The 26,610-nt window shown below is 46.0% G+C and overlaps 1 protein-coding gene across 1 annotated transcript in view; it reads right to left on the reverse strand.

The window, feature by feature from the left end:
• rols (rolling pebbles) overlaps window positions 1-25,479 on the reverse strand; it is a 67,749-nt gene extending 42,270 nt beyond the window's left edge. Inside the window, exon 1 of the mRNA XM_046631917.2 lies at window positions 25,351-25,479. Coding sequence (XP_046487873.1) covers window positions 25,351-25,441 — 91 coding nt within the window. The 5' untranslated portion in view covers window positions 25,442-25,479. The remainder of the gene's footprint in view (window positions 1-25,350) is intronic.
• Window positions 25,480-26,610: the final 1,131 nt, after the last annotated feature.

Here is a 26,610-nt window from a genome sequence, read left to right on the forward strand (position 1 = left end):
CACCCCTGGCCGGAGAATCCTTGGTTATATTTATTCATTCATTTGTTTTCAATCGGCGTAAAGTTTGCGCAGCCCTTCCTCACTTTCTTGTTCCTCTTCCGTAAATGTTGGATTTTTGTTTTCCTCTGTCCGAGAACACCGGCCATTTTGGAAACTGGGTCGGTTCACATCCTCCACCATTTTTACCCCAAGGATGTTGAAGAGAAGAGGCGCGTCGATCATTGACTTGTGGTTGTAGGTACGTACGTACCTACAAAAGACCTGGGCGTTAAATGAAGTTGAACGACACGGACTGGGCGGCGAAGTGGGACCGACTGGGCTTATCTCACTTCTAGACTTACGATTAATTAATGACAATAGTGGGTATATTATAAGCTGGAACGGTTGGCCGTGCAGCGAGTTTTACATGGAAAATTATCTGTGAATTAATGTACTGCACGGCGCACGACGCATTCGTACCTGTATACATACGCCCACGAATTTCCTTCTTCGAAACGAACCCACACCTACAGGTAGGTGCGCACCGCAGGCAGCGTGGAGCTAGGTGGCGTGTGGCCTCACTCCCCGATTCCCGGTGCGTCGGTACCTACAACCTCGTCTCGTCATCGGCGTGAACCGGCGTCTCGGCGTCTTGGCGCCTCGACGTCTAGCGCACGCACGTCGAGTCGAGTCTGAGAGCTTCGAGCACCCAGCCTCCCGGTCGTGCTAATAATCGGCGCCGCGTTCGACGCCCGCGGTGCATGGCTCCTGCCCTACTACCGCACACCGACTCTCCGGGCGGACGGGCAGCTGCGAATGTGGTTAATTTCTTGGCGAATATAGCCGGAGGGACCAGATTCCCAGACTCGCTACGATCGCCGCGAGACTCCGTCTTTTATCCCTGGACGCTCGCTACTTTTCCTGACTCATCCGAACGCTCCGTATATTTTTATTTTATTTTTTTGTTTTATTTACACATTCTTCGGTCATTTTTCAATGCCGCGCTGCAGACGTCAATTGCGTGTATTGTTCCCTTGGAAACCCGTAGATTGGAATGTAATTTGCCGGTATCGGAGGACTCCGTAGCTCCATTGTCGATGAAACAGATTCAGTCTCAGATGGTTGCGTAAAGTTACGCCGGTGCGCAACTTTTGAAGATTGATGAAAAATCGAAGACAAACTTCGCAGAGGATATTATAATTGATTACCTCGACATGTAGCATGCACGGCTTTAACGAGCATCGCGTTGTTCTGTTAATTAATTTTATAAACCGTCGTCCGTATAATATCGCTGCTCGATGCGAGGGTACTCGCGCTATTTAATTACTCCGCCTATTATACCTCGCGGTGTAAATGCGTGCGAGACGGAGTAAGGACAATATTTTGATGCAATCAATTTATACGTGTAACGCATAGGTATGTAGAGGTATACACGCGCGTACAATAATCGATCTACAACCGCACCTGAGCGCTCATTATACGCGACTCGAGGGAAGCTGACGATGAGGAAGTGAAAGTTGTCCGGGTGCCGTCGATCCATGCAGTGCAGCGTTATATTCAAAGATCCGTGAATCGATCCTTCGAACCGCGTTGAACCGCCAACCCAACCTGCGACCGAGATGGTATCGCGACGCCACTGAAATTATCCTAGGCAAGGAGACCGAGAAGAAGAAGAAGCATGTGTGGTCCCCGTGTCCTTTCTTTGCGAGAGAGCTTGCCTGGCGAATGAGTAGGAGGAAGAAATTCTCCGCCTGCACCATGCGCGAGCGAATTGCACTCTCCTAATCGAAGATTCGTATTCAAGTTGCGAGTCCTGTGTTCCGCGCCTCCTGGTAGGAAGAGCCTCGCCTTGCCCGACGGTTGATGGCTGGCACGAGTAGAGAGGCGAGAACTCGCGGTGCTAACAATAAACAAGAATAAAGAGGATCGCCCACTTGTCGCGGGTTGTTCAGCCATTGTCTCGAACCTCCCGGGCGATCCGAGGAGTCTAGACGACCTCTGAAGGCTGCATAAGCTAGGCTCCGGGTTAATGCGTATGTATGATCTACCCGCACACACGTTCATCCCTCATTGCGTAGGTACAGTACATAGGCGCACACTGCGTAGGAGAGACTTGCCGCGGTACCGCGTATTCATAAACGTTCTCCGTTACGTATAACAGTGTAAATGTACGCTGGAACCCGTGCCTAACCGTTTCTTCGCGATTTACTGTGACGTGTCGACCATAGAGTTTTTCTCTATTATGGTACTGACTTGATTTCCCTAAGAACGGTTACCGTTGAAAAGAGTTGAAAAGATATCGTAACGGTCGTAGGTTCTCCGATCTTCACGCGGGTCTTTTCAAAGATCCACACTCCTTTCTTATTCGTCATAGTTCCGGCTTCTCGCTCGGAGAGATCTTGCGAAATGTGGAAGTAACGACGGAAACTTGACGAATGGGAAAGTGATAAAGAGTTCTGTAATCCAGATAGGAGCAGCCTGGATATACGCGTCCTCGTCGATAGCGATGAAAAAATTTCGACACGAGAAGTGGCCGGACACGGCAACTGCAGGGCAAACATTTATTCACGGTGTGAAAGATGGGGACTCGCGAGGCCTTGAGGGTGGTGCGGAGTAAACAGTAAACAGCAAACACCAGGGACGAGTAAAGAGTGATCGGTAAACTCGACGGAGGGTCATGGACAACGCGTGCACACCTCGTGTTTCTCATGCAATTGGTAACGCCGCGGCGCGGCGGTGCGGTGAGAACGGGAATCGAACGAAAGCTCCGCACCATGTCCGAGGACCGGAGTGCATTCACGCTCGCCTGCTCGTTGTATGGAGCTTTTTACGCGCCGCGGTTTCGCGTGGGACTCGCCGGGTACCGTGGGTCGTCAATGGGTCCGTGAATGAACAGCCCGGCCCACTCTCTGCCTCTTGCGCAACCTTTCCTTACTCTTTAGGCGCGTCCAGATACCGAGTGAACCAAACACTTCGAGAAACGCACAGGCTTCGCCAGTTAAGCACACACGAGCGCATTGTTTCTTCGAATTAGTATTCCGGCCTTGTCGATGTAGATTTTGCTAATTCTGACAATAACCGTACACGGTTGGAAAAAGATGTCCCAGCAGGTTCACTAAAATTTTCGGGTTCGTTGAACCATTTTTTTATGTGTTACTGAGTGAAAAAAAATTACAGAAAATTACAAATCATATATTGAAATCACAAAAATTTGCCAAACAAAATTCAGAGTCATGCCTGAAGTCTGAATGACAGCGAGCGAGTTTCACGTTGCATCTGTACATATTCTTAACATTGGTTCTCCCATGCGACATTGAAAAAGTTGTCTTCATCTGGAGTTTGGCTCGACGTAGAGGATCAACGGTTGATCGATCGCGAGAACGGGTATATCGTTTCACCAGCGTTGTAAATGGATGAAGAATTGGACTGACACGCGTCGCGCGTCGGTGAGATCAGTAGACTTCCGTGAATCCGGATAAACATCTTCCAGAGGATTTCTTCTCTCGCTATGTGTGCGTATAGCCAGTTGGTTATACGGCAACTGACCTCGCGATGTGTAAACGATCCGCTGCATTCGCCGCACATCGCTGCTCATCCATGCACCTTGCGCGAGATATGTCATTCGCATAACACGGAGGAGAGCTCATACCTGTCCAACGTACGCGAGGAAACACGTGTATACACACGTCTGAGGGCATAAAAGATGCGAATAAAAAGGTGACAAAAAGTGGCGAGAAAATGGCAAGGGGGGGGGGGGGGGGATAAAAAACCGAGATACAAACCATATACCTAGACGACTCGGGAAGATCGTTCCTATCGCTCGATCTCATCCTACATAACCATTAACGGACGAATCTATAACAGTTTTCCGCTTAATCGGCCCAGTGACCAGTTTTGCATTATGCTACACGCGTGTACGTGAATTCACATAGATACATCCAGTTATTTTTTATCATCGCTGATTAATGGTAACAAGAACAGAGAATCCATACTCGAAGACTCGTTTTAGACTCGGGTAAAACTTGGGACCAAAATTGGTTATCCGAAAGAGAATGATCCACATTAGCGTCCGGTTTTAAAACGCAAATATATTATAAAGAGCCCTACAGGCGCACATGCGAATGGAATCTGAGAATCAAGTGTTAGTCTCGGCCAATCATCCAATCGAGGCGGGTCACTTAACCAATAACGAGAAGCAGGAATTCCTCCGGTCCATCCGTCGCTAATTCGGAGGGCGAATTGTCACTCTGTCCCGCAGCCCACGCGTTAATCACTTCGCTAAATTATAACGCTGCCGAGCGGCTTGATTCTTGTGAGAGCCACGAGTCGTCGAGGTGTATATACCGGTCCGTCCAACAGCGTGCAGCGTCTCCCTTAAGGTACGAGAGAAGTACAAGCCCATCCAGAAGTCGAGCCGGACGCGCGGACTCGGGCCCCCGGGATAAAAAGGGCCTTGCGGCGACGACTATAACGCGATGAGGGGTATTGTGGATGGTATATATCTACACTACGTCGCGCCGTGCGTACGCGTACGGTACGTAGAAACGGAGGCAAGGAAGGAAGACTCGCCCGGCCTTATACGGGCCCACGGGCCCGAGTCCGGGTCCCAGTTGAGTCTACCGGACGACGCCGCCACTGGTTCCACAACTACGTTACCCAGAAAAAGTAAACGCAGCTCTCATCCTTGAGGCCCTCGACCTGCGGTGTTATTCTCGAATCGTCCAGCTTGCGTCTATTTTTGTCGAAAATCACCGCGTTTTTTTTTTTTTTTACGTATATGCGATGTACATCCCGTATTTTTGACAGGTCTCAAGTGGCAGCCGTGACAATACAGGTTCGAAAAAATAGAGTCAGGGTATGCTGTCTGGTATTGACACTGTGTACCTGTACACAGGTGATTCGATTAGCCAAACTTACAGCTGTTAGCCGATAAGCTTTATTTCTTAAGGCGCTCGATCCTTTCAGGGATTAAAAATAAGACCCGTGTAACTTTGAGAAATTATTCACTCGGAAGAAACTTTGAAGATATAATCTTTAGCCCGGAAGCGAGCGATTTGATCGTTGGTATGGCGGGTGAAAATTAATAGTACCGATTCCTCGGGGATATGTACGCAGGTATGCATGCAGATATAAACCATAACCGTTGATCCTCGAATATACGTACGTACACATCTGTGGGTACACACATGGATACGCCTCCGTTCGGTAGTTAATCAATATTACCATAATTTATAAGCCTGTCCCGAAGGAGTTCTTAGTTGAAACTTAATTCTGACCGAACACGCACGTCGCGTCGCGTTGCGTTCCGTTGCGTTGCGGGTTACGAAACTTGAAAAGCGCTAGAAGATAACGTATATAAAGCGCACTTACAAGAAAACGCGTGTACGCCTATAAATTTACCTGCGCACGAATATATCGACTAACATCCCCGGCATCCACGCCACTTTATACGACATATTATGACGTCTTCCTGCTCTCTTCCCAGCTCTATACTACGGTACCAACATCCAGGGACATAGGATGCGCCCGACGAGCCTTGGGGACAGGTTGTTCGGCTTGCGCCCACGCGATCGTTGGTTACTCCACACGCGCGTGTTCGTAAGTCAATTCATTTGCAGTCCGATTCTTTGCCGGATGTGAACGAGCCCTGTTAATTCCGATAAATTTGAACACTTCTATCCTTCACTCGCCAAAATACGAGACCGACGAGACCAAATTTATCCTGCGCTCAGGATCCAGCGTACGTAACAGATCGGTCAGTATGACCCGTGTCACGTTGCCGGATCCTTCGCGAAGAGAGTTTCCGGTTTTTCCTGAATCCGTTGGTCGCGGGTCAGAAACCTGGGTCTAAAGCTCATTCACGAACTCTGTCACGCGGTGCCGGTCTGCCCACGCGCTTAAAGTTGTTCAATGGGAAACGGGCCAGCTGAAATCGCAGCGTGGGCCCAAGCGAGCAAATGAGCGAACGAGCCGACGTACGCGCATATACGCACCCTCACAATCGGTTGAGCGCTAAATTACTCACCGTGCGGAGCTGGATCATTATAATGGAGGGCAAAAGTGTCTGCCCACATTCCATCAGCCGTTGGACTGAAACGATCCGGTACTGTGCACTTAGACCGCTATTAAAAACACACGCATAGATTATCGCATCCGGGGCAGAAGCCTCTCAAGGGCAGCCCTATCGGCCATGCTCAACGTTACCATCTTACGTATCAAATTAACCCTTCAATTCACGCTGGGACGCTCAGCTCCCGCCTTTTCTTTTTTGCAGCTTTTTATTTATGAAATTACTTTTTTGGTAACAACTGTCGAGTTTTAGGGTTCCACATAGTCCCTGAAAAATTTCTAAGTCCAAGGAAAATACAAACTTTATTCATCTGTTTATTGCAAAAATAGCACATGTAATCAAATGGTCCAAATTCAGATTCGTAATCAGCGACCCCAAGAGACGATTTATGCAAAATTTCAAGTGAATCGCGTATAAGGAATAATGTATTTATAAAAGGGTTAATCCGGCCGAAATACAGAATCCTGCTAATCAAGCGTCAATGCGCGAACGCGCATGCGTCGATTCGTCGCCTTTCATTGGCCGCGACGAGCTATACGCTCTGGCGCAGGCGCACTGCGCAGCTGTTCTCTTTCAAGATAACCCATCGAACGGGAAAAAGGTGTAAGTAAGTATAACCGCGTCGATACGCGGTTGTCCTTTCGGGTAATTCGAAGTCGGCAACTCCGGGGGCCGAACGGATCGTGTAATTCGTCTTGTTCATTCAATTTCCTAATATAATGAGCTCACCGTGTTCGCTTCGAACGCCGCGGCGGGGCAATCAAGTGTCTACCTTGCGCGTAACGGGTGAAGCCATACTCTGACAAGTGAATGGCCAGTAATTAGTTTCGCAACGTCTGTTATACTCGCCAGGCGCGGATCAGTCCTGCCCTCGGGTGGTCCCGCCGCCGAGCCCGGCGCAGCTTTCCTCCACTGAAGCACAAACCCACCCTCGTTTCGTTGCTGCCATTTATTGAGAACGATTAATTATTGGGCTTTCCCGATTGAGCGAAAACCAAAAGGACAAAGAATAATTTCAAGCGGTGATCGAAGCCCGTATACGAATGCATAAATAACAACTGATATGATGTTTGTACAGCGAGAAACTCGATCATTTATCAAAAGTTTTTAGACGTCATCTGCAAGAACGGAGACATTTCTGAACGGGCACAAGGACAGTTGAAATCTCGGCTTTGTTGTCACCTGTCAACTTATTCTCAGATATTGTATATTATAGGTATACCTGTAATGCAGATAAGATATAGTTTCCAATATTGTGAAACAATCTTTCATACTTTGTTGAAGAATCACAGGCCTTCCACGATCATCCAATTCGTGTTCTAAAATCACCTCGCCTCTTTCAAGTCCCACACATACGTATATACATATATGATAAATCTCGAGCAGCAGTTATTTTACGCAATAAGCGACACTCTCTTACTTTCCTCTGCCTCCCGCCATCGCCCATATTCTATTCTACTCTCTTTTCCTGTGTTGCCGCGTCTTTGCGATTAATCACATCCTCGATGTATCAACATTCTGTTCAATTTATACCTGATATTATCATAACACTACCTTACATTCTTCGTCCCACGATTATTCACACAACTTCTCGTATTTTGTTTCAACTTAATTTGCACTGTTTCGCATTAAATGTACAATTGTTTTTCCTTTTTCTTGTACTTCGTTCACCAAATTTATTGCTCGTGAATCCGAGTTACTAGATCAATGCGCTGCAGGGGATGCTGGTGATAATCGCATCCGTCGATCTCATTACGCGAATACTTGTCGATAGACGTAAGTAGGCCGGCAGAGTTACACAACCAATGATTATGTAACAGGAAAGGTGATGGTAAGAACTGAGTATTACGTGGACAAGAGCGAAACTAGTCAGCTAATTCCGAAATAAACTGAAATCGCACCTCTCGGGATGCCACGAACCTTAGTAGAGCGCGTTACCGTTCAAGTTTGCCCACGCCTTTTCCGGACTTTCATTTTTTACTCAATTTTTTATCTTTACACATATACACGTATTCGCGCGTGTTTTCTTTCTTTCCCCTTCTCCACTCTCAACTCCAAGCGTGCGAATTCTCGCACGTTCTCAGCATGTCCGCACCAACTTACTTGAACGTCAAATTATCTTCGGTCACGGAAAGGTATCCCCATCGAAGTTGTCTCGCATGCCAAATGACGATTCCGCTCGTGACTCACTGACCGAACCGGCAACGAGTGAACGTATTAATCACCTTCTTTGACCCAGGTATACCGTTACGAAAACATCAAAATTACCGACAATTAACCATGCAGACCGATTCAGGCCGGTCGTCAATGAGTCGCGGATGGATCCACGCACGGCTCGATCACGTCGTGAAAGGGGGCCATTTATGCACGGTACTTACACGAACGCCTAGGTACACAGGAGGTAAGCACTATAAATGCCTTTAATACCGTACGAGCTGGCTTAAGCATCAAATATGCAAATGCACATGGTCCACGCTTTTTACCTCCTGCGTGTAATTCCCGTATGCACATAAGCATGGCCGTGTGCAAGGTGGGCATGTTGAGAAAGACGGAGAGAGGGAGAGAGAGAAAGATACACCTACATCCGCGTTTCTTACACCCACGCGACTCCCACGTCATACCTATGCCAACCGGCTATTGCAGGGGCCACGTTTGCTCCTTTCCACACACGCGAAGACACCGCGGTTTATGCTCCACCAGACACACGCTCGCGCTTCCTTGCCAGGCCTCTCTGTTCATTCATTCATTCATTCATTCATTCGTTCGTTCGCTCGTTCAGTCATTCGTACGTTCATCCGTTCATTCATAATATGCGTGATATACTTTGTCCGGATTAAATTTATTAATCAAATCTAACTGGCTGAGTGGTTACGTAGAACGAGTATCATTTTTTTTTCTTCCCGTTTCAGTTTTTCTTCCTCTACATTTCTTTATTTCTTTCGAACGATTGCTTCGGGATATGTGCCTTGTACACGGAGGAACGGTATTCCTCGTACCTGTATCTGGCTACAAGCCTCTTTTAATACCTTGCGTAAGAACTGAATAAGTGTAAAAAGTCAGATTATAGGTAACCTACGACGTCCGCGCGCAGTGTTCGTCTAACTAAAGTATTCTGAACACGTACACCACGATTTAGGGATTTATTTTTCTAATAGAAAGAAAGAGCATAATATTTGGGGATTGCGAAATTAGAGATGTTCAAGCAGGATTCTTTAGTGAGCAAGTTTAATAAGTTCCCAAGCAATTACTAGAAGAACGAAATTCTTGTCTGTGATTATAATTTCATCCCATAGAACAGGTACTTTGTAATTACTGATTATTATTATAGGTACACTCACAGCCATAAGTACCGACAAGATATATTATTATAAAGGAAGGGCGCTAAAATTAAGGCAATTACGAGTTGTCGTAAGTCGTTTGTATGGCACGCCTTGTAGTTTTTTTATCTTTTCCTTTTTTTTCAAAACCCTGTCTTTTCTTCTTCTCTTCCTTGTCTTCATATATATTAATTTATTTCTAGCTCTCGTCTATTTTTCAATCGAATAAAGAAAGTAAAAATACCAGAATCAACCCAAAACCTGAGCAAAAGCCGGAGCTTGTATTCAAACCGTGTACACACCTTGACATTATATACTCGTAATTTTTGCTCCTTATTCCTTACGCAAGGTGGCATTGATAAATGCCAAATTTACCAAACAAAAGTCACGCTTTTGACAACGATTGTACTAGATTTTTGAGACAGGATAAGTTTTTCCGATATTTCCAGAATTTTTCTTCCAGGAAGAGACTCTGTTCGAAGTTCCGTGATAATTACAGATTTCTAGAATCAAATTGAGATTCCAAAAAATAAAGAAACATACAACATATTACTCACAAACCCCTGTCCACACTAGGTACGCGTTAACTTAACATCCTACAGCCTGCAGGGAATGGGAGTCGGCCAACCTGACTGCTATATGGGCTCCGTACACACACCTATAACCGGAACTCTAATAAGCTACGCACTTAGGCTACAGCTACCGGAGTGGATATCCATTATTGCGCTGCATGGCCGCTCCTCGGGCTCTTTCCCCCTCCCGGGTCAACTATCACCGCAAAGTTAATAAAAGGAGTTGAAGAGAAAAGAAGGAAGAAGAAAGAAAGAAGCAAGTGTCTGTTTCCAAGGGAAAAGGCATAGAGCAGGCTCCTGCTGCACGTCCTGCTGTTCTGCGGTCTGATCCTCTGTCGTCGAGTCGCCGAGACGCGCACTTGTATTCTAGCTGCACGAAGGGGCATCGAAAGGATAAAAAGGATCGGAACGAGGGAAAACAGATGGGCAAAAACCGGCGGAAGTTATAGTGATTAAAATTTCGCAGGTTTCGAGAGAGGACGAGCATCGGATAAATTTCAAAGCGATCATCGGTCTCGTGTGTCGTGGGAACGCTTCACGGTCTCGAATTCCAAAAATTTCTCAACGCGAAATCGGTCCGAGGGTGCTAAAAAACCTCCACTCTGCCCCCGTGAAATGCGATACGGATTCTTGCGTTTTTGTTTGTTTTTTTTTGTCAAGAAACTGAATACCGAGCGGTAAATAGTCCAGAATTTATTCGAAACTTGTTTGGCTCCAGCATCCATAACGAAAGTTTGTAAATCGGATATGTTTTTGCCTTAGAAATTTCGGTAAAAATTATTTAAATTGTTGGATCAAGTTCGGAGGCAAAAAAATAAATCACATGTAATTACTTTATTATTTGCAATTCTAATCAGGGAATATTAAAATATACACGAGAGAAAAATTTTTGGTAGAAATGTTTGTATTTATAATATATTCATACACCGTTTTGAATCAACGCGCACGTTTAATGGATTAGGTACGTCTAAAAGCTCCCAACTGCGAATCGCGCCCGATCGCATCAGAATTTTATCTTCAATCCTGCATCCGTGTCCGTATGATATAAGAGCGCGCGATTCCTCCACACGTAGGCTTACAGGCATGTCATAGTACGTGGCCGAAAGATATAGCAGCGGCAACTCATTAACCACAGGGGTTTTGATTTAGAGTCCATTAGCAGCGTGGCACGCCGATTAGTTACAATCTTAGCTAGCCAGCACGTACCTATACAGAGATTAGCAAGGTCTAATGCGACACCGTGAAGACAAATAAAAAAAAAAGAGGAATAATGAAAAAAAATTCACCGACGTAAGTGCCCATAAATTCACACGCACAGCTCTTATTGCGACTCAATTTATTGAAAGGGCATTTATGGGCAAAATCTCGTCTTTCGGTTTTTTACTTTTTTGGACAGTTTCATCCCTCTGAAAAATTTCTGTGGGTCGAAAACCTTTAATTCGTACGAGTCTGCATACTGCAACTCTCAAAATTTAAACTTCAAATAATGTATTGTTCCTCACTTCACAATGTATTTTCTTTCAAAATGAAGCTATTGAAAAAATCCTATGACAATTTTATGCGCATTTGCAAGTAGATTATGTAAGAAAAATCCGTATGCCATGCTACAAATATCAAGTGAAAAACCTTGCCCGCGACGAATTTTCTCCTTTTTACACTTTTAAAATGGCATTTTGCGCATCACCCTGATACATTTAAATGTGGATCTAATTGGGCAAATTGACTGTGAAAGATGTACGAAATGCATAGCTAAAACCTCGAAAATTGTAAACATTTTCCTGCATGGAAAAAAAAAATCTAACTGAAATTCTTGTATATTCCCCCTTAATCACCACTGTAATCTCCACGACAATAAAGTGAAGAGATACGATCTTCAAAACTCAACAACCATGCAACTTCCCACATCTTCGCTTCTTTCGAATTCATTTACCCTGAAAGGGCACAGGTGCAGGGTCGTCACACCGGCAGACCAGGCCCCTCGTGCTGTCCCGGTTGGTGAGCACCAAGCGAAACGTAACTTACTTCTAGCCTGCTGCTGCTGCAGTTGTTAACCACCATCGAAAGCTCACCTGTGAATACGGGGGGAGGAGGTTACACCTGGATCTCGAACGTCGGCACTTCGACCCCGTAAATGGCTGCTGACTTCCTCTCCAGAAATGGGCCCAATCTTTTTACAGCAATTACACGATTACACGACAATTGCAGACTCAGCGAATGAAAGTCCAGATTTTCACGGCAGTTTTTCCGATCCTCGATGTTTTTTCCTGATTAAATTTTTTTGCTCTTTCAATGAAAGCTAGACGAGGTGCGAAGCTTTGATTTAAGCCACCATCGATTCGAACGCGCACGCTGCAAACGCTTGGCTACTCGCGGAGCGCTCGTTCGTCGTTGATCTATGATGATTGGTACATGAGAACCTTCCTACATCGAGTTCCGATACATTACGACACGTCGCGTCGTGCTCAGTGCAAACTTTGCCTTAATTATTACGATATATTATTGCTTATTATTACGACGCCGCGTGATCTAGACCTTAGCCATGCCGCGAGGAGTTATTATTCAGGCTGTGCGCATTAGACAGGTAAATAGTAAAGAAAAAGAAACCAAGGCATAGCACCTGTACACCTATAACGCTTATACACTGCATACTCGCTATCAAAAAGTCACACCTGACCTTAAAACTCGTTCCTCGTAGACGTATTAAATAATATCAACGTACGGTCGATAAGTGATTTACAGCCGACTATATTACAAGCAAATATCCGTTCTGTTCACCGTCTTGTAACGATTACCCCATTTTTGAAAACGACATCACGTTTACCTGAGGAAAAAACGTCTGCCAATGAGTGTTGGATAGTTCCAAATTACGCCTAATGCTACATTCAAATTGAAAAGAAATTTATTCGTAAGAAACGCGCGCAAGGGTGCAGACGCGGAAGTCTTCGAGGACGGCTAAGCATTCGTTTGCAGAGGAAGCGGAACGTTATCTCGGCATGTACGGAGACCCTCCGCTTATCGGCGGGGTCGTCCGGGTGTAATCAGAAAACGTGACACCTTCCGTCGTCGGTGTCGAGCTCGTGTGCAGAGGAGAGATAGCGGCGACGGCGGCGGCGAGGAGATTGCGAGCCGAGGTTGGAATCGGGCCTTAGGCCCGGGGCCCCGACCCCCGGGGTTCCGGGCGGTGAAAATCGGGGATTCGAGTCACGTCCCATCGGGTTATCGCAGTCAGTGCTATACGAACCTACGTATTTTTAAACGATGGAACCAATCGCGTCGAGGCTCACCTCGAACGCCGAGATCTGCGTCACGTTCGCCGCTCGCAGCCTCGGACCCGCCGATTTTTATCTACCGTATCTCGATCTGCGAGACTTGATCTCCGTGCACAGCTGGCAGCCGACATCATGGGAAATGCTGACGAGGAACGGGACGAGCTTGCAGGTTACTGAACGTAGTTATCATATCTGCAGCACATGGTACCTAACCCGGGGAAACTTTCCCGCAACTTTGCAGAGCATAAGTCGAGCGATTTATTGTTTCAACCTCCGCGTGCACAATGCGACGCCGTTACACGTATACCTACGCGGTTTTTTCTTATACTCGTGTGTTTTTTTTATCATTTTCCTACGTAAACTCTTAGGACTTTTCTAGCCACAACATCCGCGGCGAACCGATACGCCACCGCATGGGCTTTACGCAGGCGTTAATCAATAATCCGTATCGCTTTTCAGGCATTGTTCACTTTCTCAAGTCGGTGGAAGAATTGAATTTTTCGAAACTTCCACTCCGGGACATTCCGATGATTGTTAAAACCAAACGAGATGGAATAAAATTTTTTAGAATTCATTCGGAACCGTGATGTAACTTTAGTAGAGCGATCTTAGGTGCCGTATAAGAAAGTCAGTCAGAGTTGCGTAAAAGCAGTTTAAACCATTCTGGGATGATCTTCGAGATACGCAATCAATTTCTCACGTAACAACAAGAACAAAGAAATTAAACAAAAATAAAAACAATATTATTTCGTGTAATCATCGCACGCACACGTGTCAAGGACCGCACCTCGGGCTCGAAATACATGTATAATACCCGAAGTCACGGCCGAGAGACTCTTCCCTTGTACTCTACGTCAAAGTTTTTTACCGCATCACGGAGGTGAACAGCATCCGAGGCGCCATTATAATAATTAGTCAGCTAGCCTGACGGTCCAGACGCTGCGGTATTCCGAATCAGTCCATCGGCTAATATCCTCGCTGAGGGCACAATGCCTCCGTGTCCATGGGGGACTTTCTCTCCCCCTTAGTTACGCCTTGCTGGCTCGGCCGAGAAACGCGATGAAAAATTTCCCCGTCACGTGAAGATTATACCCGTGCAGTAGGTATGCGTGTAACAGTATAGGAAGAAGGAGAGAGAGGGTGAAATGAAAAGAAGTAGGAGAATATAAAAGCGAAGCGATCGACGGCGTAAAATTATCGAACATCGAGCTTTGTTACGCGGGGTGAGCTCGACGGTGGTTGTTGTGCGACTGGAATCACGAACCTGGTAAACACGGCTCATTTAAATCGCGTATACAGGCAGCGGCTCGTTAATATCCTGGCAAAAAGCTGGCAGCGCAAACGCTTCCACTAACTCATTAGACGCGTCGTTGTATATCAACCAGCAATAGCACTTTGCCGGTGGTTCTCTAAACGAGATCGATCGGCACATACCGCGAGAGAACGGAACCAGTTTCGCCAATTACTGCGGATTAACCGAGGGCGCGCAAAACACAGGCCACCCCGATTAGCCACTTCGTCGGCATTACGCTGGGCAGACACCCACAGACCCGCGAGAAATACTTCGATCAAGAAACGGACTTGGAAAGGAGTCGTCGCCTGTGAATCACGCTCGTTGCTCGAACCCTGCCGAATGTTTACCCTCCTATCAAATTACCCGCGACTCACCGTCGGCCTCCAGGGTATGCCTTTTAGTCCGCCGACCGAAACCAGGGTTAGACGTCCTACGCTTCAACGTTTACCTGGCTTCGTGCGCGGGGACCTGCTCCGCTCCGGAATTCACCTGCGGGAGCAGCAGAGCGGAATTTTTTAAGTTACCATTCATCTTATTTTATAAGGGACCAGCGTGTCTCCGCTTTGCTCAAACGTGTCCACGATTATTCACAGCTCTTGTTCGCTCTGAACGATGAAACATTTTTCCAACGATATTTTCCACTCGCACGAGTGGATGATTCGCCTGCGCTGTAGTAACGTCGAATCGCGAGGCCTACTTTGATAAGATTTGTTCTCGGCACGGTGGTAAACCAGTTGGACTTTCGAGGAGCCAAGCATGACAACGTCGCGAATGACTTGTCTAGGCGCGATATTGTACGGCAATATTTTTTAAATCTAAACGTCGAAAAACACCGTCAGCCCTTGTTAACCAACTTTCTTCGTCACCGACAATATCTTATTTTCGTTAGACGTATACAGCGGAACGAAGTCCAAGGGTAATCAAGACACGATTTGAGGATTAAGATCGTCAGAAACGTCTCATCGAGCATTTCACGTGGAAAATTGTTCAAGTCGTTATTGATCCACTTAGTATCAGTTTGGCACGACGTGTTCATCAGGTAGTAAAAACGTCAACTCTATCGGACCCTTTTCCTCGAAAAATTTTAATTAAAATTTACCAGGTATACGCATAACAACACAGCCCAGACGCAGTCAAGTTCTGAATATTCTCAGCCAGAAAATTTGTGTAATCAATCACTTCGCACGGTCTCATTTTGGGCCGCGTAGGATATACATCGTTATCTAATTATCCTTTTTAATTTACCAGAATCCTTCGGGACCGACACGAGTCCCGGTGTAAACCTAATCTTAAAAGAGTGATAGGAAAAGACCCGCTTGTTACGTAACCCCAAACCCCGGTCCCACAACAAGAGCACTCAGCTTTTGTCTGCTCGAAGATCGAACTAACAACTAACAAGTCTTTTATCGACCCTCTCAGCCTCTTGACGGGGTGTCCGCAACCCTCCCTAAGGCAAGGAATACCTGTTTTCGAAAGTGTTTTCAGGGTTCTAAATTGGAAGGTGTGGGAGATCGGATTCGTGGCTGTTAAATGAACTTCCTAAGGTAAACCGCAACAAATAAAACTAGGAACATCGGTTTCCATTTCAAAATAATTACGGAGGTAATTTTTTTAGGTAATTCTCAAATCTTTTTTCTCTCCTCTTTCAAAGGTTCTCTGAAATGGATTGAAGTATTGATGTCGACAATGTTGCAACAAGGTTATTTCCGACCTGACCGATAAGTTAACCTCGTGATTGAAAGGGCTGCGAACTTTGACGAACAAGTTTTAAGTTGCCGACGTATTTCTGCCTCGAAATTCGCTCCGTAGTCCGGATTGGCATTCAGGCAGCTGGGAACTGTTTTGAAAAGTTGAACGAAAATCGTAACGGTTGGATCTTGAATCCTGAATGCGAAGGATCCAGAGCCGAGAATCGTCGACGCTCTTCTTCGGCAGTCTTGGCGGCTGACTGACGCGATACTCCGGGAGTGAACCGGTCATTATAGCAAGAAACTGACCACCCAACGGCCAGGTAAGAAACGGAAAAAAAAAATAAAAACTACACAAAACCGAAATATCTCGTCGCTCTCTTAACTTTAACGCTCACCGAAGAAACGGGACTCACACTTTCTCTGCAAGGTAAAGATTTTTCGAGATTACGAGTTACAGGGATGAAACAAATTTCAGTGAAAAGCGCGCACGACATCCGAGAAGAATCAAACGCTTCAAAAGCATTTCATCACTTTAAAAATGGAAGATAAAAAAAAAAACAAAAAAGCAAAAAATGTCCGATAAAATCGAGCGTCACTCTCGGGTCGCTGGCTTCTTCTACTTCAACTACATTCCTGATAACCTGATAATTGCGCAAATAATCGTCAAGAATTGAGCTCCGACATTGACTGCAACGAGATTATTTTACGACGAAGCCCGAAGCGCTGAAGAGTTGTGCACAGGGCTAAGTTTCCTCCACCCTAACAACAAGGAAGGTGGGCTGCCGTTAAACAAAATGAACTTTTTACGCGTACAATGATCCGCTGAGGAAGGATCCGAAGAAGACGAGGTCCTGGTTGCGTTTCGTGGTTTCTGTTACAAAGGCGGCGGCCAGCATCGTTCTCGCATACCTTCCGGGGGTTCCCCGGTCTCTCCTCTCTCGTCGATTCTATGCATTTGTGTGCAAGTGTGTATACTGGAGCTTTGTCCTCAAAGCGATTGGAATGTCTTCACCGAAAGAAAAAGATGGCGCACAGGAGGCTGCTACGCCGATCAAAGTTACCTGTTCCTCAGGGTTGCCCTCCCCCCCCCCCCCCCCCCCCTCTCTCTCTCTCCCTTTCTACTTCCATTCCCGTTTCTCTCTCGGTTTTCGAATACCGAGGGATGTGAGATTTGTATCTCCACGGGTTCGAAGGGAGGCTCGTCGTACGCATTGTACTTGTACCGCATCTTTCAAAAGACCCCCTGCCTTCGCTACGACCATTCAAACATCTACAAGGTTACGAATACAGGCATGCACTAGACTGTGTCGGGCGGCGGGCATGTTCACATATTATCCGAGGGCCGACTGTTTATACATGCGCATTTAAATTACGTGGATACGCAGGTGGATCGAGGGTGTGACCTATCACCCGCTACAGCCTTTAGTTCCACTAACCGAGGAGGGTGTAACCGCGCCTCCTCCGCATCGGTTGTCTTTACCTTTCGTATTTAGTCGGCAATTGGCTTGTTAGCCCCCGCGCCGACCGACGCCACCGGTTTATTTGTCCTAACTTCCCGCGACGCTGCGATGCAGGGATCCTCCTCTCCATGGGAAAAAAATCCTCCGTCAGAGACGCCGAACTCGAAACAGGAAATGTAGACCAATTAATTGAGGAACGGACGCTCAACGAGGGACTCGTGATTTTTATTTTTACATTATTGCTGCTCGGATTCGGTTGGAAAAATAAAACGAAGAAGGAGAAGACGGGAGTCGAAAAAAAAGAGCTCAGATATTCTATATCCTTGTAATCTATATAATTCTCACAAAATTTTTCATTACTCTAGAATTCTTCTTCGCTGGCATTTAAATTTGTGTAACCACTTATATTCCTAATTTATTCTTCATCAACAGCTAATCATCACCGTAATAGATACGTGGGATTCAGTCACGCCAAGTCCCGTTTCCCCAGGTGAACAGCCAACTCGTATAAATTCGTACGAACCGATCAAGCCGTGAATACCGAAAGCACCGATCCTCGGCCAACAACCTAGTCTACACTTAGCATACCAGCAATTTCATAAGTATGCCTAAATATAGATAGAAATTATCGTTCATCTTGCAGCGTAGAGTCGTGCATAGAAGAGGAAACCGCGATGCGGTGTTCGATAAACGGTTCACCCTTTTTTTACTCAAATCGACCACTATTTTTAAATTCTCTAACGGACATACAGCTGCTGTTTTTCTGCGTTTGTACACATACGTATACGACGCGACGCCATGCGCGCAGGCTGTTTTTTCTCTGGGGATGTACAGGAGGAAAGAAGGGTAATGTTAGATGTGGGTATATCATTAGCGCGAGCGCCAACACCGTAAGACCGGTTCGGAACGCCCGGTATAAACCTTTTTTGTCGTACAATTTTTTTCTGCTACGTGTACTTTTTTCCTTTTCTTTTTTCTTTTTTCTTTTTACACATTGTTTTCCCCCGTTTCAGTTTCCTTTATAAAATTAACACGGGTCCGCTAAGAGTGGCGTCATGTTTCTGATCCGACCCAGAATTATACGATGCCCCCTTACAGGCGATCATCGCACCTTGTATCGTAATCTACTCAGAGCCCGACCAACCAGATCCCCTTGTGAAAAATAAAGGACTCGAGGTACGTTGAAATTGAATTTCAAACTGTGGATGGCGTGCACGATTTTTCGGAAAACAATTTCAACTTCAATTATACCCTACTTAATACCACGATACAAAGTATGAGAATGGCTGTTGGAGCAATATGGCGTCGTAACGGGTAATCAGCTGATCGTTTCAGCTAAATTACACGAATATAAAGTTACGAAAAACCTGGTGCAGCCCGTTAAAACTTTATTCTGGTATATTGAGTCAGCGCAGAGTGAAATATGCGATAAAGGAGTACGTTTATAATTAGTATTGCATCATTTCTGCGGCCGTGAGATGAAACGGCGTCTCCCGAATATCTTCGGAACCTGACACCGTAGGTACCGCGTAACGATCGAGTGAAAAATATGTAGGAGAAAAGTGGCGACCGACTAGTTTTTCTTCGACAATTAATTTCCAGCTTCGTTTTATTTTCATTTCTCTACACATACAGCTGTACACACGGCGTTGTCATTATCTCATCTTCTTCTTCTTCTTCTTCCTCGTCTTCTTTTTTCCCATCCCAGATTTATTTTTACACACCACAACGCGCCGATATAGCTATCCATCTCGCGGCGTATATACCGCTACATTACACATCACGATCTTTCGTACTTCGCTCTTGACTCGGAGCCGCCTATATCCGAAGCCAATTATTATCTCTCGATTGATCTAAGCGCGAAGGCGATAATGACGCTATATATACTAGGTATAAGTACAAGAGGTACAGCCTATCTCTTAACTGGCGTATCGTTGGCTCGTCTCCTCTCGTCTCGTCTTGTCGACTGCTCTTCGGCCCGATCAGCGCGGCAGTTTTATCTCTCCAAGAAGTCTGCGCTGCATTGAGCTGTTGATGTACGAAACTATCGGACCGCGGCCCGGAGTTCGATTGGAACTTTTCTGTATTGCCGTGTTACGAAGTAGCGAGAGAAAGAGAGAAACTCTGGGAGAATAGACGACGTGGAATAAATCAAATGGCGGAGGTACAGCCAGTTTGTTACGAGATTGAAATCGAATATAGAGGGGAAAAAAGAAAAATAAAAAGAAATCACCCGGTTTGTATCGGTGTGCCCGCACCAATTTATGTAGCCTGCCTCCCTATTATGATAGTATAAGATAAAGTGATTTAACGATTGTAATGAAACGAAACGAAACCGTCAGACGGCGCCACGGTACCAGATACAATACTTATCCGATGATTTTCTATACCAAAAGAATTATTTATCCGTTTTACCTTCGATGAGTAACGGGTGATCGGTATCAATCAATAACGGAAACTTGTGCTCATTATTATCAAACTCCGTCCGCGGCACGTACAACGAAATACAATTATAAATCCATAACCGGGTCATACGTCATTTTCTTGTCGATTTTTGTATCGGATATACGTACGCATGTACACACTGGTAATATCCTGCTCTTGGCATAGACAAAAAACCTGCCCGCGGTATCTGAATTAACACGCTCCTCCGCTTTATTATATACGATATAGCTATATCGCCGTCGTAAATTCTATGGGGAAAAGAAATTTAACAAAGAGATCTGTACGTACCTGAATGGCGCACAAATTCGTTTGGCGTTTGCGTGTATGCATCATCATTCGCGCAACCTTCCAGGCACAATTATAGTCCGAGTAAGGTTCATATTATTAGATATTATATATTGGACAGACGTCAGCCGCGAATCTATGACGAAATTCGTGATTGATAGTTACGAAATCTGTATCACTGACTAACAGGATCACTGGACGTGGTCGCGTCCGACGCACGCGCAAACTCGAGGCAAATTTTTCATCTATCCCTAAACATCGTCCATTATCCACAATGTACAAACGGTATCATCAGCGTCAATTCGATAAAAAAAATCGATCATCTTTTAACCCTTTCAGTAATGCAATTCAGTTTTTTCGACATAAAAGTGCAATTATACATTTTTTATAAATTTTCCGACGCTGTATGCGAGTCTGGTCAAAAAATTTCAAGATTTTGCATGGGATGTACAAGAAATGAGATAAAAAAAGAAAGGGCGCCACTGTAATAGCTTCTGTGACTCAAAGGATCAATGGTTACACTTCTACTGCGAGAGAGCATCGCGCTCTAGTGGGAAGGAAGCGTGGAACGAATAGGCGAACGAAACTTCTCTGGTTACAGTATTTCGCGTGTATAAGCGAAGATCGGCCATCGTCATTGTCGCGTGAATAAATTCAGTTACCTACAAGTGCAGAATACGCAGTAGTACGATAATCCGAGTTACACGCCTGGTTACGGACATATACAAAGCCGCTGCAGCGTAATACCAGCAGGACAGGTAGACTGAATGTAGCCACGTTCGGTACGTCGAAGAGAGTTGGCATTTGCATGCCGCACAAGTGAGAAATGTTCACCTCGTTACGAAGGGCTAACCGATATCGAGCAGTATTCGTCTTTACGGCAAGGCCCTGGGGGTGATAAAATTGATATTTCTCCTCGGCAAATCGGCATTAATCCAACGTCAACTAAACCGAACACTTAACAACGCCGAATGATTGCTCCCTCTGACCGCGGACGTACGTAGACGTATAAATATCGCGTATACCGACTTCCTGTCTGGACAATTACCGCCGTTCCCGCGTTACAGGATGGAGCGTAATTACCCGTGAGATAATTTTCGTTCTCGAGTTAAAATGCATGTAGCACCTATACACAATGCCGTATAACCACTCGGTACGCACAGCTTACCGGTGTTAATAATTCGTGGGTACCTGCCATTTCGCTCGGGTTCAACTTTCTTCCCGGGTTGGAATTACCCACGGACATACCCTACTCGTGAAAAAATCTCTTTACCGCCTGACACTCGTCGATGATCCGGAGCAGAACGCTGCGGCGGAATCGTAAGGATGATACGCTGCAGGGCCATGCGCCAAACAACTTGAACCGGAGTGTATGAAATTGTGAAAGCACGTAGTTCATCCGGCCTCTAGCAGGACGAGGATAGCCGTTGATGGGGCCACTCACCTTGCCCATGCCGCCACATCGCCTTCCTCCTCTTCCTCAGAGACCATCCAAGCAACCATCGTCGAGCGCCACCGTTCCTTTTTCTTACAGGTTACTTATTCAGCGGCGTACCTACACCTCTCCGTAAATTTTTTCCCTTTTTTGTCTTCGCTGCTGCTAGGCAGCTTTGCACCTATACTAGATGTTCCCGACCGCGCGGCGATATACGCGAGTCGTCGACTCGCCGCTTATCAAGTCCGCCAGCTCCGACTCTGGCTTCCGATGGTGAGAGCTTTGTTCGTTCGGGGGAAAGGCACGCCGGGTTATGGGCTTGTGATAATGTGATACCGAGACGCGAAGATCGGCATGTTCGCCGGCTTCTCTCTCCTTCCCCATTTTCCCTTTTTGCACGCGTTCACGTGACGCACGCGGTGCATGATGAATAACGACACATGGCGCCTGGCACTTTCATATCCTCCGCGCTCCCCGTTATGCAGTATCTTCCTTCGGACAGGGTATATAATAATACAGACAGGAGTTGCACCTGTAACGATTACCGTACGGACGGTCATGAATTCCGAGCTGCTGATAATTTCGTACCGCAAAATTTGAAGTAGCAATAGCTATAAATATACTCGAGAGTGAGGTCTCCGTACAAGCAAACACGATTCCGCCTCAAGGTTCTCTAATTACGGGGACTATTAATACACGTACATTTCCAACTTATCACCGCGGCAGGAGGTCTGTTTCTCGGAATATAACGATTGCCTTTAATCACGATATAACCAGAATATCTGGTAGGTAAAATACCCGAGTGGGTATACAGGACTCAATCCGGGTATTTTTATTTATCATTCCTCCAAATGAGAACGACGTCGACGCGAAGAGCATCAGGCGAGCCGGCAATTAGCAACCGCGAGTCTCTCCTTCCCTGAAAGAGCTCCGCGGAATCGTTAATATCAACGCGAATCGAGTGGACGTCCGCGCAAGGAACGACTCCTTCGGATAGGGCCAAGTAAAATGGCAGCGAGGAGCAGTTTAAATTGCGCGTGAAATGAAGCCGGTGACGTGTCGGTGGTGTCGAAGCTCCCAGCGTGACTTGGCGCACAAAGTAAAGCGCCGAGGGGGGCGGCCGGCAGGTAACAATAAGATGGAACCGAGTGCACGGCGCCGAGTTGCAGCGAGAATTGTGAGGACGGCCATTGTACGTCTATCGTATTTACCTCGTGATTCTGTGGATTTAATTACATCAACTGAAACGCGCCGCTACGGCAGTGCCCCGGAGAAACGAAAGGTAAAACGGGTCCCAGGCCCCGGTTCGTAGTCCGGGCGCCGCGTAGTCGGCTTGGTGGGGGACAAGAAGGGCAAGAAGACGCTGGTCACCAGGACTCGTCTTCGCTTTCTTGCTGCGCTTATACGCTCCTCGGAAATTAAAACAATCTCAACTCGAAATCGACGTTTTTTGACGTGGGAATTTTTTTTTTTGTCACAGAAAACGAAAGTCTGGAGCAATTTGAGTGCGAGGACTTTGATTAGTGAAAAAATGGCGGCATGACGCGTATGGCGTTTTGTTAATAAATTTAATAAAAAAATCCTGAAACGTTCTTGAAACTATGAACGATAAAGCCCTCAAACTCAAATTGCTCCAAGTGTTTACATTTTCAAAAGTTCAAAAGATGCATTAAATAAAACGAAGATATCTTGTTGTATTTTCTCAGTAATTAATCCTACGATCTTGTAGCTTTGGGTTTTCAATTCCTGTGAAGTCGACGAATTCAAAAAATATGGCTACAAATTAATTCAGAAACACTATACAGAATATTAGACTCCAAATATCGCAAAAAAAACCTAAGATTGTCCCTTTTGATTTTTATCTCAATCTTTACCGAATTTGAATAAACCTGAAATTAAATTTTTACGACAGTTTATTTAGTTATTATTCGATTCCGGTAACCAATGTATCGCGTGAAATTTAAGTACGTTACATAATTTTATTTAATGAAATCTTTCGCAATCCGAGAGTAATCGTTTGCCTGAAATTGGTTTTTGCAGCGAACCGGTGTGTCCTGCCGAAAAAATGTTATACCAATTGCGTCTACAAATCGACTTTGTCGAAAACGTTGAACGGTTTCTCCGGCTGTGACGCGTATGTAACGAAAGTAGGTATACCGACGTAATTGTTGACTAAAAACCCAGAGTAATGTAGGACATATACGATAAAATGCTCTCTCACGAAATTCAACAATTTTCGATGAAATACGAGGACGTTAACGACGCCAGTTACGATATTCGTTTCAAATTTACAACTCTCTCGAACCACGCTCGTTAAAATCCGTACAGGTTTATACACTGCATGTATACATAACACAATACGCGGTAGGAAAGAATGGTGTTGGGCGGCAAACGATCGCGTTCAAAAGTATAATAACCCCGTACTGTATATCGCAGAAAACAATTATTAATTGCTTTCGAGGACGCTTGACATTAACGCTTTTTATTATACCTCAGACCCATACTCCGTTAAGTTTCATCAATTAACGAGTACCTGTCGCCGCTCCGAACCCGCGGCCTGCAGGACCAAAGCAACCCGTACGAAGTATAACATTGAGACGAAAATTACTCCTTTCCTCGCTTCCGGTTCGTCCTGTTATCAGGCTCGGAATCAAACTTGACCCAAATATCATTCACGGTGCTTTCTAAGAGCAAGTGCCTCGCTATTTCAAAAACAATTCAAGTCCATGTGTCTACTTATCGTTAGCCTCTAGAGATGCTTATCGCTTCCGGAAAAGGGATCGCGACCGAACGAGCTCGCGCACACGTGTAACTAACGGCGACTGAAAATACCCGGAGACTCGAGTTGAAGCACGTTTTCCATTCGGCAAACATTGACTAAAGCTGAAGACAATCTCGAAATTTACTCCTGCAATATGGCAAGTACCAGGCGTACTTTTCGATCACTAAGTATACCGGTGAACGCAAAAACGCCTTCGGGCAGCGCATGACTCATCCTGTGGTCTCTTCTGCTCCCCCCGATCCGCTGAGGCCTCGAGAGAATCGGCCAGGACCGTGCGAAGGAAGCGTTACTCGGGGGTGTTACGAAATTCTCGGAACAAGAAATCAATACTCAATCCCCGGCAGTGTGTCAAAATCGAGTTCTAATGGCGCTCGAGCCGAGAGGCTACCAACCTGTTTCCCAATCTTGTTCTCACCTCGAAAAGTCCGACCGGTGTAACCGCTGGCACACCCTGTACATCGCTGACGACGTCGCTAACGTGTCTCGGATTACCTGCTCAGTGCGCTAGATGTCGAGGGGACAGTGAGGCGAAGGCATTGCCGTGAGTAAAGCACTTACGAAGCGGATCGCGTCCGTTGCTTCGTCTCTGTGCAAAGTAGGGTGAACCTACCGCGGTTCATATTATTGTGCATTAAAGCTTCGGGGCTGGACATGCGGCGTCAACCGCCTACCGAGTTCCACTTGAGGATCGCCGCGGCATCCAGACCTTAACCTCGAGTCGGGAGATAAAGAGACACGTGAAAGAACTCACCATTGTTGTAGACCTCGGCGTTGACCAGCGTGTCCTCGTCGTCTGTGTCCGGACCGATGGAGACGGGCGTGTAAACGATCGAGTCTCTCATCCTCGTTACCTTCCAGCACGGCGGCGCGAGGCACGATTACCCCGAAACTGGATAAATGTACGCGCTGAAACAGAAATGAGTAAAAACCGATGAGCTTCGTACCGAAAGAGCGCGGAATCGTAACAAGAAGAGATTTATCGCCCTTGCGGAATTCGAGCGAATCACGAGTCTCGATTTTTACTGCCTTTATAGATCGTCCTCTAGGGTGAGCTTAATCTTGATTTAACGATCTACAGATGAGCTCTTGATTGATCGATCGCTTCGACGAGCAAGTGCTAAAAACTATTTGGTCAATGCCGCTTGGAAAGACAACTGCGCTCAACTTACATGCCAATTTATTTTTCTTGTCCAGATTCCAGGTACAGGGAGAGATGTACGATTTTACTTTATGACCGCGAACCCGTGGCGATATTCAGAAATTAATATCCCTCGTAGAATGCCCGTGTACACCGATACGTGTTTGCGTGACTAATTGCGAAATCGTAAAACGTCCGTTAAGCCAGAAAATTGTTTTAGCAGAACCAGCCCACTCGTGCAAACACGCTGCAGATATTGGTACAGGCGATCGTTACTCTCGTTCGATGATCAGAATTAACGAGTTTGTAGTTACCAATTTCGAGTGCGTCGTTTTGACGTCCTCGGTAACGGGCACAAAATCTTCTTACTTTTCATTTCTACCCGGCCAACTCTGTTCGATAAACAATGTCGAGCTTCGCGTTCCGTCACCCCGAAGAGAAGGTCCGATCACTCGGCTCGAGTGAAGATACAAATAAAGTGAATACAACCGTTGAACCGCTAGCCGCACCAGCCACTAGCTACTCCACTAGCCGGTCGGGTGACTCAGAGAGCCAAATATAGCAATCACATTGCTTTCAGGAGCTGTTTTTGCCCGTATTTCTCCCCTTCCTTCTTTCGCCCCTGATCGTTCGCCGTGTCCTCGAGGTCCAGCGGGTCCTTTGGACCCGGTAACAACGTCCCTGTACCCGTCGAACGCGCCTACCTTCCTTCCTTCGCACCAGTCGAAGACCAGCCAAACTGGGCCATTCACCGGCGGCGCGCAAGACTCCGGATCTCAAGCTGTCTCGCAACGAAAAAAAAAAGACCGACTTCGTACAGCGGTCTTTAAAATAATCAGGTGGAATCACTGTCTCGGAAACGGTACCGTTGTC

The sequence above is a fragment of the Neodiprion pinetum genome, chromosome 6, assembly GCF_021155775.2.
Source record: "Neodiprion pinetum isolate iyNeoPine1 chromosome 6, iyNeoPine1.2, whole genome shotgun sequence".
NCBI lineage: Eukaryota > Metazoa > Arthropoda > Insecta > Hymenoptera > Diprionidae > Neodiprion > Neodiprion pinetum.